This window comes from Coptis chinensis, chromosome 5, assembly GCF_015680905.1.
Source record: "Coptis chinensis isolate HL-2020 chromosome 5, ASM1568090v1, whole genome shotgun sequence".
In the NCBI taxonomy this organism is placed as follows: domain Eukaryota; kingdom Viridiplantae; phylum Streptophyta; class Magnoliopsida; order Ranunculales; family Ranunculaceae; genus Coptis; species Coptis chinensis.
The window spans coordinates 44,833,942-44,846,883 of record NC_141460.1 but is presented as its reverse complement, the minus strand read 5'-3'; the positions used below and the strand labels follow the sequence as shown (position 1 = coordinate 44,846,883).

The following is a 12,942-nucleotide window of genomic DNA, read 5'->3' as shown; positions in this document are numbered from 1 at the left end:
ATGACGTCTCCTCCTCCATTGAGTGGCTTATTATTATTACAAGAGAATATTAATAATAATAATAATAATAATAAATTATTATGGAAAGGCATTTTCGCTGTCTCTGGGATCATGACCACTCTCGTCATTTACGGCGTTTTACAAGTTTTTTTAAAAAAAAAAAAAATCAATTCTCGTCTCAAGAGTTTTGTCTTGTATATATTTTTGACAAAGAAAAGGGAAATTTAATGATGCAGGAAAAGATAATGAGAGCTCCGTATGGGGAAAAGAAAGAATATTTTAAGTATTCGTTATTTCTTGTTTTCTGCAACCGCATTATGACGTATGTTGTATCTGCAGCTGCTTTACTGGTACTGTACTATATATGTAACCTTATTATTATTATTTTGTCTTTCCGGAGATGGTGTCATTGCCTAACCAATATCTTTTTTAGGCAAGTAAAAAAGCCTTGGACACTGTTGCTCCAATCTATAAGTATTGCCTCATCTCAGTATCAAACATACTCACAACAACTTGCCAATATGAGGTATGTACCATTTCTTCTTTTTCATTTTTTTTTTATAATTAATTTCGCCTGTATATTAACGATGTCACCTGTTTTTTTCTCCAGGCCCTCAAGTATGTTAGATTTCTAGTTCAGACACTTGCAAAATGTGCTAAGATGATACCCGTTATGGTAAGTGACTTATTTATTTTCATCTTTCCAAACTCGTTTTTCGTGATGTTGCTTCCAAAGGTTTTCTAGGTCTTAAGTTTCTTTAATCCTCACTGAACATTGCAAAATAACTTTTAGCTCTATTGGATTTGATAGATGTTTGACGGAATTCAAAATTTTAGTATCCTGCATATATTCCCGCCACAACTTACCTATTGAAGTTTACCTATAGTAAACAAAAACTTTAAGGGTTAGCTCCGTAGAATTATTTATGTACGTCTTGTATGTTTCCTTATGGAATTTGCAAGGAGCTATATGTTGTTCCTTAACAATCGCCTGTTTTACTTCAGTGATCTAGTATGTATGCAAGACAGAGTTAAGTATCATTTCCACAGAGAACAGAACTGACTGACATGTTGGTCGATTGACTCCAAAAGCATGCTCCTACGGTTTTAGGAGCAGACTATCTAAGCATCAGCTTTTTTCTCCAAAGAAACAACTCCTGCTACAATTTTTATTTTATTTTTGGATACATAAAAGAAAATGTAATAATATTAATGAATGGGATTAAATTAGCAATTGAATTATTAGCCAGTAGCTAATTTTCAAGCCCAAAACCTGCCCCATAACCCCTAAGACACCAACCCCTGATTACAAGAAAGGAAAGAAAAACAGAACGGAAAATAACAAGAGGGTGACCAATTGGTAATCAAGAACAAAAGCACCCAAAAACACCACCATAACAAAGTTCCTACACCAGATGACCACTATCACTTGACTTAGATGGTCTCTTGTTCCTCGTCCTCTGTTCGTCTTCTCCTTCCACCTCCCTGCTGTAGTATTCCTTCAATAATTCGAGATCCAACATCTCATCCTTAGTGTCATATAGGCCGTCAAAATTATCTTCAACAGACTATTCTTCCTCTGAGAGTATGCTATTCTTTGTCCTGCTACAAGATGTAGAAGTGATCTGACGCTATTAGTGGTCACAACCAGAAGTATTAGCCAGTACATTAAATGCATTGGATAGATAATGAATGAAGTATTGTGGTAGTTATTTTGTACAACAACAATTTAAAGAAAATAGCCTCTGAAAAATTAGCTTCCTGACTTCATTTGCACGATTACTTGCTGTATGTATGTACATAATATACATAATATGTTTTCTAGTGTTTTGTTTTTGTTTAAAGCTAATATGCAACCATATTTTTTTTTTGATTGGTAAGCCTATTTTAAATGAGATCAGTAACTCTTTGATGCTGGCGGGGTTCGAGCCCCAGACCTCTGGTATCATCACCCAAAGGTTTTACCGACTTTGCTAGTCGGCACCTGCAATATGCAATCATCTTTGTAGACAATAGCTTTATTCTTAAGTTTAGCAGTTTATCTTAAGTATTATGCATATTGTAAATGCAATCACAGTTCATAATAGATGTAATACCACTTTAAGGATTGCACTCCTTTCTAGAATAATTTTTGTTTGCAATATACTATATAATGTCTCAGTTTCGAAAGGAATTAAGTAATTCATAAGTGTGTGGGCAATTGACGTAAGCACGAAAGGATACGGGGTAGTCGTTCAAGAAGTACCTATGTAAGTGTCGATCATCGGTGTCCTCGTGTTGGTTTCGGTGTTGGATAACGTGGATACGCATAAGTTGTGTTTATTGAAGTATCACGGTATCATAGATAAATGTTCTAAGGTAAATATTGGCATCATTTTGAGTTCGGCTCTCCTGTACTCTCATTCTGAACCAAGCTTAGTTGCTTGGAATCCTCCATCCTTATGTTGTGTAATTGTCTACTTTTTTTAATATTGGTTGTATAACTTAGTTTAGGATGAAAAAATATTCTACCAGTCATCTTAAGCAAGGTTCTGAATCTTCATGTCAAGTGATTATATTTTGTCTCTCAAAAAGATTTCCTTTCTTATCTACAGGTTTGGGGCACATTAATTATGCAGAAGAGATATAGGGGCCGAGACTACTTGATTTCTGTAGTTGTGACTATAGGATGCTCGGTATTTGTTTTTTTTTTTTTTCTGAACGGCAAGCAGGGTTTTTGAGAGGTCCCTTACCCCTATTTTATTCATAATAAAATCATAGCTCGGTTACATTCTTACATATTCTTTGCCTGTGGCATCATCATATATAATCTTTTTTACATCCTCTGAAAAAGAACTCAGATTATATTCTATATAACTAACAGTAGGTAAGGTAGATGCTAGGATATATGCTAGTTTATTTGTTTCTCTAAATACATGCATAATTGAAAATTCTTCTAGCTGTTCTATCATGTCATGTATCTCTTTCATCATGTGATGTGCCCTCCATGGGTGCTGCGCTTTATCCTTCATGTACACTGTTGCACAAGTCGAGTCTGTTTGCGCCTCATTCTTTGATTTCCTTTTCGCAATCCAAGTCTCAGCCCTTGTTCAAGCCCTTGCAATTCAATCAGGTCTATTGAATCATAGTCTGCTTTGCCATATGCTGCAGCAACCACAACCCCATTCCCATCCCGAAACACTGCTGCCCATCCTCCTTGACTTCCTTGTAGTGTGCCATCTGTATTCAGGTTGTATATGCCTTCTCCAGCTCTCTCCCAGCAGCAGCGCTTCACCTTCCTTTGCTTCTCTCTCATTTGAATGTCCCATCTCTCCATGAAGCTGTTCCGTTCGGGCCCCTCCTCCATTTCAGTTTTGAGTGACTGTAGTTTGATCTTAACGTCCCTTATGATCTCCTTCCCCACATGCTCTGCCACATTTTCTTTTTGCTGAAAAATTCTCTGATTTCGCTCCTGCCACACTTTGTATATGAAGCCAGTAAACACTAACCAAACTGCATCTTGCTTATAGCCATTTCCCTTCGCCACCTATTGTACCCATGCAATTTCTAGCTGCCATGAAGCAGCTCTCGCCCTCTGATAACCTGCAAATGTGAGTACATATTGCCATATAAACTTTGAGTATTTACAATCAAAGAAAAGGTGTCTCACTGTCTCTCTTTCCCTCCCACAGATAGCACCAGTATCATCTTGTACTATATTCCACTCCTACATCTTGTCTAGAGTCTTTAATCCTTCGCTCAGAGTTAGCCAAGCTGTAAACGAATGCCTCAGAATTCTGTTGGGAAACCAGATGATGCTATGCCATGTATTCAGTCTCTTTGTGTCTCTTACACTCTCATATGTATCTCTGAGTGTGTACTCCCCCTTATCTGACTCATTCCAGATTACTCTGTCCTCGCCTCTGCCCACCTTAACCCTTCTTCCATTTCGCTAATAATGTCTGGCATGTGGACTAAAATGTTCTATGGTATATATTCCAACGCCCATTTTCTATCAAGTTTGCGACTGATGCATTTAGATTACAAGTTGAATCATAAAGAAGAGATAGTGGAAAAAACTCTTTCAGTATGCCCATCGGATGCCATGGATCCAACCAAAACTTGGTATCCCTTCCATCTCTGATCTGATGTTGAGCAATGTGTTTCGCATCCTTCCTGTTCTTCAAGATATGACGCCATACCCTCCTCTCAGACTCTCATAAGTATCCTTCATGCTATACTCGCCATTTGTGGACGCAGACCATACTATATTATCCTCATCACCCATAATCTCCACTTCATTTTCTATTGCTGCAGTAATCTCACCTATATGATTCCTTACATTACTCGTGAACTCCCATGTACCATCTATTATGAAATTCAACACTGTAGCCTACTTGTTGCAGCTCGAATCATATAACAGTCCCTATGGAAACTTCTCTCTTAATATCCCAAATGGATGCCATGGTTCATTCCAGAAGCTCGTTCCTCTACCATTGCCTATCTGGTGGAATACTATAGCTGCGGCTTCCTTTCTAACTTTGAGTATATTCCTCTAACTTGACGAACAATCATTTGGTGTTTTCAGCTGCCAAAAATCTCTCCCTCTGACTAGGTTCTTTTGTACCCACTGTACCCACAGGTTGTCTGTCTTTGTAATGAGCTTCCATAGTGGTTTCATGGTAGTAGGTTGATTAACTTCCTCTATACTTTGAATTCCTAACCCACCTTCCTCATATGGGTAACAGATATCATCCCATCCTATCAATGCATGAGATTGTTTGCAGTCTGGCCCTGTCCATAGGAAATTCCTAAAAATCTTATTGATGTCATCAACTGTCTTTTGGGGTAGTGTGAGTGCAGCCATCCAATACACACTAAGGTTATTCAACACTGCCTTTGCCAGCTGTAATCTTCCCGCATAAGAGAGTAATCTGCCCTTCCAGCTTTGAATACGCTCTGTGATCTTTGAAATTAAAGGACAACAATCTGTGGACTTTAGCCTTGTAGTAATCAACGGAAGCCCTAAGTACTTTACTGGCAGCCACCCCTCGGAAACAACAGTGTTTGCTCTATGGCTGTACTTACACTATTATCCATTTCGGCAAAGAAAACATTGCTTTTTTGCACATTCACTTCCAACCCCGAGACTCTGCTGAAAATTTGGAGGTTTTCCTTGAGTTTAGCGGTTGTTCTATTATCTCCGTACATGAACACCATCAAATCATCTACAAAGGAAAAATGAGTAATAACTGGCTCCGCACACTTAGCATGTAACTGATACTGACCTTCTCTAACACTGTGATGCATGATTTCCGTAAATAAATCCATAACCAGCACAAAAAGATAAGGTGATATTGGGTCACCCTGTCTAATCCCTCTTCTTCCTTTGAAGTAGCCATACGAGGACCCATTAATCATAACAGAGTACGAGGTTGTCTCCACACACAGTTTCACCCATTTAATAAACCTTTCTGGCATCCCAACTCTTCTCATTGCAAACTCAAATGATTCCCATCTCACTGAATCATATGCCTTTCTTAAATCTACCTTTGCCGCACATCTTGGTGGATATTCATTCCTGTGATAATTATGCACTAATTCTTGAGATAAAAGAATATTATCCTGGATACTTCTTCCACTAATAAAGGCTGATTGGTTAAGGTTCACTAACTGCGGCATTACCTCCTTCATTCTTCTTGTCATGACCTTGGTTATGCACTTATATATAACCCCACAACAACCAATAGGTCTATAATCTGATAAAGACAGAGGTACATGTATTTTTGGTATAAGTGTAATACATGTAGCATTTACCTCACTGAGTATCTGACTCGCGGAGAAAAATTTTTGTATGGCCTTAATGAAGTCATCACCAATGACCCTCCATGTGCATTTGAAGAAAAAAGTGGAGAAACCATCACTTCCCGGTGCTTTTTCATCACCAATGTTTGATAGAGCTTCTATTATCTCATCTCTAGTTACATCTCTTTGTAACTCCTCATAGTTCTGTGAGCTTATCTGCTGCCTTGGCCCAATATCTTCAAAAATCATAAAATCCACAGCCCCCATCATATTAGGACTGTAAAGGTCTTTGTAATACTCCACACATTCATTACCAATCTCATTGTAATCCTGTATTACATTACCCCCTGAGTCACGCAGACATGTGATCTTGTTTGTAACTCTCCTTGCTTGCACAGATTTAAAGAAATAAGCTGTATTATTATCACCTCCCCTATCACTTGATCTCCTCGGACTTACGTCTATACATATCTTCCTCGGTTGTAGTTGCTTATGTATATAGGCTGTAATCACTGCTTTTTTCTTCGGAATAATCTCACAGTTTTGCGGCTGATTTTGTAGTTGTGTTTGCACCCTATCCATCTATTGCTTTATTTCTCTTACCCGGTCCACTACACTTCCCACTCTGTCTCTGTTCCACTGTATAAGAGCTGCTTCCGTTAATTTTAACTTCCTTAAAATATATACATAAGATTCCCTACCAGCTCACTTCCCCAAGCTTCTGCCACTGTGTTCATAAACTCCTTCTCTCTATACCAGAAATTAAAGAATTTAAATGCTCTTTTCTTTTGATTCCTTTATACCAGTGATCTCACAATCATGGGTGTATGGTCTGAGACAGCTCCAACATTCAAGAACTCTGCTTCATGGTCCTCATATGCCCCAATCCACTCTGAATTTCCCATTACTCGATCCAATTTACAGCTGATCCGATCTACTTGCCTGTTGTTCCAAGTATACAAATTGCCTTTGAATTTAATATCTACTAGTCCAGCTTGGTTTACACAATCCATAAAATCTTCAAAGTTCTGGTGTCTAACTTCCAGACCACCCACTTTTTCATGAGAGTTCAAGATGGAGTTGAAATCACCCATTAGCATCCATGGCTTCTGAATTTGGCATGATAAATCCACTAAGCTTCTCCATAGTTCTCTCCTCGTGCTCATCTCTGTACTTGCATACACCACTAAGATAACCACCTCCTCTCCTGAAATAGTGGTTACCTCCATTGTTATATGATGCGTGTCCTTCTTTAGTAACTTTGTTGTACAAGTTCTCGGATCCCAGCAACACCATATATTACGACCATCGATATCATTGTAGTTGTCCTCCATCTTCCACTGATTGAATGTTTTCTGTACAATTCTATCTCGATTCTTCTTCTTTACTCTCGTTTCTACCAATCCCATCACACTAATGTCGTACTTCCTCACCATGTCTTTAACTTCAACTTGCTTAAAAGCTTTATTGAACCCCCTCATGTTCCAACATGCGTAATTTATCATTTATAGTGTTGGGTTGGTTTTAAGAGGCTTAGTATAGCCTCTTCTTTTTACTTTTACACTTTGACCTCGATGCGTTACGGCATGTTTCCCTCTGCTCTACTGCATTCGAGTCAGTCCTCATGATCAGATGTTTGAATCGATTATCTCCATGCATCAGCAATAACCTCTTTTTATCAGCCTCAGTTTCTGCATTTCTGCCTACTTCATCATCATTTGCCATTACTCTCTGTTGTCCTGATTCGCTATGGCATCCTCCTTCCTTTCCTTCTTTTCCGTTTTTCATTTTGCATCTCTGTTTCCTCTTTGGACTCTGCCATTCTTTGTCTTCATCAACTGAATGCACTTCTTGCACTTCGGTGTCATATTGCCTAGCTACTTTAGATTTTTTTCCCTTCGCATCAACTACTTCAGAGTTTTTTTCCTTCACATCAACTACTTCAGAGTTTTTTCCATTCGTATCCTCTCCTTCAGAGTCTTTACTAGAGTTTTCTCCCTTCGCATCCTCTCCTCCAGAGTCTTTACTTGCAATTTCTTCGTTTTTCCCTTTTTTCAGCCATACTCTCTATGCCTTCGCTTATGGAATTGGTTGCCTTGGGCAAGTAAGGTCAGTATGCCCAAAAACCTTACAGCCACTACAGCACGGTGGCCTCCAATTGTACTCGAACTCTATCTTGTACGCTCTTCTTTGATCCAAGACCACTGGGATTCCATCTGGATACGGGCATGTGGCATCTATCTCAATACACATTCTTGCATACGACGTTCGCGCCATATTCTCCGTCAGGCGATCTGTGAACATCGGTATTCCAATGGCACTCCCAACTTGGCTGAAGCCATCCTTGTTCCACATTTCCATAGGTAAACCTTTCACCACTACCCATATAGGAATTGTTCTCAACTCTCCCGTTTCTTCCTCCACAAAGAGTCTCCAAGGCCTATCAACAAACAATTTACTTGCAATATGGAACGATCCTATATCCAATACTGCCTTCCGATCATCCTCATTCTCAAACTGGAAAGTGAACATTGTATCTGCATAAGGCTTCATTATGAATTTCTTAACCCTCCATGTCCTACCCACAATCTCCTTAACATAGTTATAATTCAGCCTCTTCCCCACAAACGACCCAACCACCAGATTCTCAAATTTCTTATTGAACGCAATGAATTGTGTGCTCTGTACGTGTATAACTGGTTTGCCATTGACAATAGTGGGTGGTATATAACTCAATTCGTCTCTCCCCGCTGCTCCCTTTCCAATCACATCTGCCCAAGTACTTTTCTTTTCTGACTGTGTTGTTGCTTCAACCTCATCAGCCTTCCTAAGGTTTTCCATTTGCTTGCGTCTCTTTCCCTACTCCTACATCATCTGCTTTACTTTCTCTAGTAGTTTGTTCCCCTCCCAATGACTAGGAGTTTGCATAATATTGCTCATTATGTTGCTGCAACTTCACGAGCGTGTATTGGTTCTCCTTTGCTGTAGTTCCATCTAAGTTATTCTCCTCATTACTTAGGACGAACTCTAGTAACTCCTTCTTAAACTGCAGGCCTCCATGACCAACCTCAGTTTCTGTGGGTTTTTTCCCCTTAGGCCCATTACTGTTTGCATGTTGCACTCCAGTCCTAAGATGATCATCTTCCTGCGCGTTAAGTTTTTTCCTAGTCAGATCCGATATAACCGGATACTCTTCTTTGCTGTTTTCATCTCCCACCGCTTTAGTAACTTTTGCGTATATGAAGTCACCATCTAGAACTTCCTAAGTTGCTAGAGGAGGATACAACTTCCACTCCCGATACCTTCTTTGATTTGAAATACTGTTCTACATCAACTAGAGTTTCGCGATGGTTTCTTTGTCATACATCATTGCTTTATCAGGTGCCTTACATTCAGTGCCCTCCTCGTCATGGATCTTCAGCGCTATATCCAACGCAAATGCATTCATCCTATCAAGGCTTCAATTTCCAGATCCAAACTTTCCTCGGTTTAATCCTTCCCTAAACCTCTCCAATGAACCATCTCCATACCTTTTCCCGAGCACAGATGACATTAGCTCCATGTCCGCTTCCTCACTTTCAGTGGTGTTTCTTGGTCAAAATCATGTCCTTCCATACTGAACCCTAGTCGGTGTGCTAGGGTTTACTGACATCTAAACTATCTAAACAATGTGGTTTTTACATGATTTTTGTTTTTTGGTGTAAAAAATCCTAAAAACCCCTAAGGCTAACAATCACCCCATAGAGGCCACCATTAACAACTCAAGGGCCCAAAAAAAAAAAAAAAAAAAAAAAAAAAAAAAAAAAGGGATTATCCAACCTTACAAGTAATTCATATCCTTCTCACTTCCCCATGCCTGTTCTATATAAACTGGGATTATCCCCCCTTACAAACTCACAACTCACAACACTACCAAGTAGCCATGGCAACTCCAAAGCTTAAATTAATGCTCTTGATAAACGGTGCTTTCCCTGCCTCTATTATACGGACTAATGTCAGCTGCTGCCTAATTTCACCAGTTTAAAAGAAAAAGAAAAGAAAATTAGATTCATCAACTTCCATCTCACAAGTTTCATGAATGTCCACAAAAGTATATTCAAATTTTGCTTTATTATATATTTTAGAAGTAAATAATATAGATCTTAGATAGCAAAGACAAAATCTAATAGACAATGAAACAATATACATAAACAGGACTTGAGGTACCTATAAACAGAACGAGTAATTCCAAAGACAACCCATTAAGTTCCCAGTCTTCCTACGATAGGTCCAACCAAAGAGTAAAACAACATGCCAGTAATATAGTTTGTGATCCTTCTTTTACGGTTTTACACATTCATTAAGTGGATAATATGCTCATTCCACGACAGAGTAGTAAATCTGATTTGAAAACAAAGAAATTATAGTAGTTGTACTGACACCTGTAAATAAGATAGGAATCTACTTAGCGAAAGAATTACCGGATATAGGACAAATACCGAGCATCCTATAGTCACTACTACAGAAATCAAGTAGTCTCGGCCCCTATATCTCTTCTGCATAATTAATATGCCCAAAACCTGCAGATAAGAAAGGAAATCTTTTTGAGAGACAAAATATAATCACTTGACATGAATATTCAGAACCTTGCTTAAGACGAATGGTAGAATATTTTTTCATCTTAAACTAAGTTATACAACCAATATTAAAAAAACTAGACAATTACACAACATGAGGATGGAGGATTCCAAGCAACCAAGCTTGGTTCAGAATGAGAGTACAGGAGAGCCGAACTCAAAACGATGCCAGTATTTACTTTAGAACATTTATCTATGATACCGTGATACTTCAATAAACACAACTTATGCGTACGAGGACACCGACGATCGACACTTACATGGGTACTTCTTGAACGACTACCCCGTATCCTTTCGTGCTTACGTCTATTGCCCACACACTTATGAATTACTTAATTCCTTTTGAAACTGAGACACTGGATAGTATATTGAAAACAAAAATTATTCTAGAAAGGATTGCAATCCTTAAAGTGGTATTACATCTATTATCAACTGTGATTGCATTTACAATATGCATAGTACTTAAGATAAACTGCTAAACTTAAGAATAAAGCTATTGTCTACAAATATGGTTGCATATTGCAGGTGCCGACTAGCAAAGTCGGTAAAACCTTTGGGTGATGATACCAGAGGTCTGGGGCTCGAACCCCGCCAGCATCAAAGAGTTACTGATCTCATTTAAAACAGGTTTACCAATAAAAAAAAAAAAAAGATTGTTGCATATTAGCTTTAAACAAAAACAAAACACTAGAAAACATATTATATATATTATGTACATACATACAGCAAGTAATCGTGCAAATGAAGTCAGGAAACTAATTTTTCATAGGCTATCTTCTTTAAATTGTTGTTGTACAAAATAACTACCACAATACTTCATTCACTATCTATCCAATGCATTTAATGTACTGGCTAATACTTTTGGTTGTGACCACTAATAGCGTCAGATCACTTATAAATCTTGTAGCAGGACAAAGAATAGCATACTCTCGGAGGAAGAACAGTCTGTTGAAGATAATTTTGACGGCCTATATAACATTGAGGATGAGATGTTGGATCTCGAATTATTGAAGGAATACTACAGCAGGGAGGTGGAAGGAGAAGACGAACAGAGGACGAGGAACAAGAGACCATCTAAGTCAAGTGATAGTGGTCATCCGGTGTAGGAACTAGGTTATGGTGGTGTTTTTGGGTGCCTTTGTTCTTGATTACCAACTGGTCACCTGCTTGTTATTTTCCGTTTTGTTTTTCTTTCCTTTCTTGTAATCAGGGGTTGGTGTCTTAGGGGTTATGGGGTAGGTTTTGGGCTTGAAAATTAGCTACTGGCTAATAATTCAACTGTTAATTTAATCCCATTCATTAATATTATTACATTTTCTTTTATGTATCCAAAAATAAAATAAAAATTGTAGCAGGAGTTGTTTCTTTGGAGCAAAAAGCTGATGCTTGGAGAGTCCTCCTAAAACCGTAGGAGCATACTTTTTGGAGTCAATCGACCACCATGTCACTCGGTTCGTTCTCTGTGGAAATGATACTTAACTCTGTCTTGCATACATACTAGATCACTGAAGTAAAACAGGCGATTGTTAAGGAACAACATATAGCTCCTTGCAAATTCCACAAGGAAACATACAAGACGTACATAAATAATTCTACAGAGCTAACCCTTAAAGTTTTTGTTTACTATAGGTAACACTTCAATAGGCAAGTTGTGGCGGGAATATATGTAGGATTTTGAATTCAGTCAAACATCTATCAAATCCAATAGAGCTAAAAGTTATTTTGTAATGTTCAGTGAGGATTAAAGAAACTTAAGACCTAGAAAACCTTTGGAAGCAACATCACGAAAAACGAGTTTGGAAAGATGAGAATAAATAAGTCACTTACCATAACGGGTATCATCTTAGCACATTTTGCAAGTGTCTGAACTGGAAAACTAACATACTTGAGGGCCTGGAGAAAAAAATAGGTGACATCGTTAATATACAGGCGAAATTAATATTAAAAAAAAAAGAAGAAGAAATGGTACGTACCTTATATTGGCAAGTTGTTGTGAGTATGTTTGATACTGAGATGAGGCAGTACTTATAGATTGGAGCAACAGGGTCCAAGGCTTTTTTACTTGCCTAAAAAAGATATTGGTTAGGCAATGACACCATCTCCGAAAGACAAAATAATAATAATAAGGTTACATATATAGTAGAGTACCAAGAAAGCGTACCGCAGATACAACAGACGTCATAATGCGGTTGCAGAAAACAAGAAATAACGAGTACTTAAAATAGTCTTTCTTTTCCCCATATGAAACTCTCATTATCTTTTCCTGCATCATTAAATTTCCCTTTTCTTTGTCAAAAATATACGCAAGACAAAACTCTTGAGACGAGAATTGATTTTTTTTTAAAAAAAACCTGTAAAACGCCGTAAATGACGAGAGTGGTCATGATCCCAGAGATAGCGAAAACGCCTTTCCATAGTAATTTATTATTATTATTATTATTATTATTCTCTTGTAATAATAATAAGCCACTCGATGGAGGAGGAGATGTCATGCTAATTATTAGACCGACACGTGGTGAGTGGAGAGGCAGAAATGTGTATT

The 12,942-nt window shown here is 38.1% G+C and overlaps 3 protein-coding genes across 3 annotated transcripts; 1 reads left to right on the top strand and 2 right to left on the bottom strand.

Moving 5' to 3' along the window:
* Positions 1 to 2,720, top strand: LOC147497624 (UDP-galactose/UDP-glucose transporter 5-like). The gene is made up of 5 exons (XM_086562948.1): positions 1 to 144; positions 237 to 350; positions 434 to 526; positions 611 to 676; positions 2,595 to 2,720. The coding sequence occupies exons 1-5, from the start codon at positions 1 to 3 to the stop codon at positions 2,718 to 2,720; spliced, it is 543 nt and encodes a 180-aa protein (XP_086419074.1).
* A 3,861-nt stretch (positions 2,721 to 6,581) lies between these two features.
* Positions 6,582 to 7,265, bottom strand: LOC147497623 (uncharacterized). Its single transcript, XM_086562947.1, has one exon. The coding sequence runs from the start codon at positions 7,263 to 7,265 to the stop codon at positions 6,582 to 6,584; it is 684 nt and encodes a 227-aa protein (XP_086419073.1).
* A 2,462-nt stretch (positions 7,266 to 9,727) lies between these two features.
* On the bottom strand, positions 9,728 to 12,892 carry LOC147497622 (UDP-galactose/UDP-glucose transporter 5-like). Its single transcript, XM_086562946.1, has 6 exons — positions 12,752 to 12,892; positions 12,562 to 12,663; positions 12,374 to 12,466; positions 12,228 to 12,293; positions 10,245 to 10,343; positions 9,728 to 9,790 (listed from the first exon to the last, which is right to left on the bottom strand). The coding sequence occupies exons 1-6, from the start codon at positions 12,890 to 12,892 to the stop codon at positions 9,728 to 9,730; spliced, it is 564 nt and encodes a 187-aa protein (XP_086419072.1).
* Positions 12,893 to 12,942: the final 50 nt, after the last annotated feature.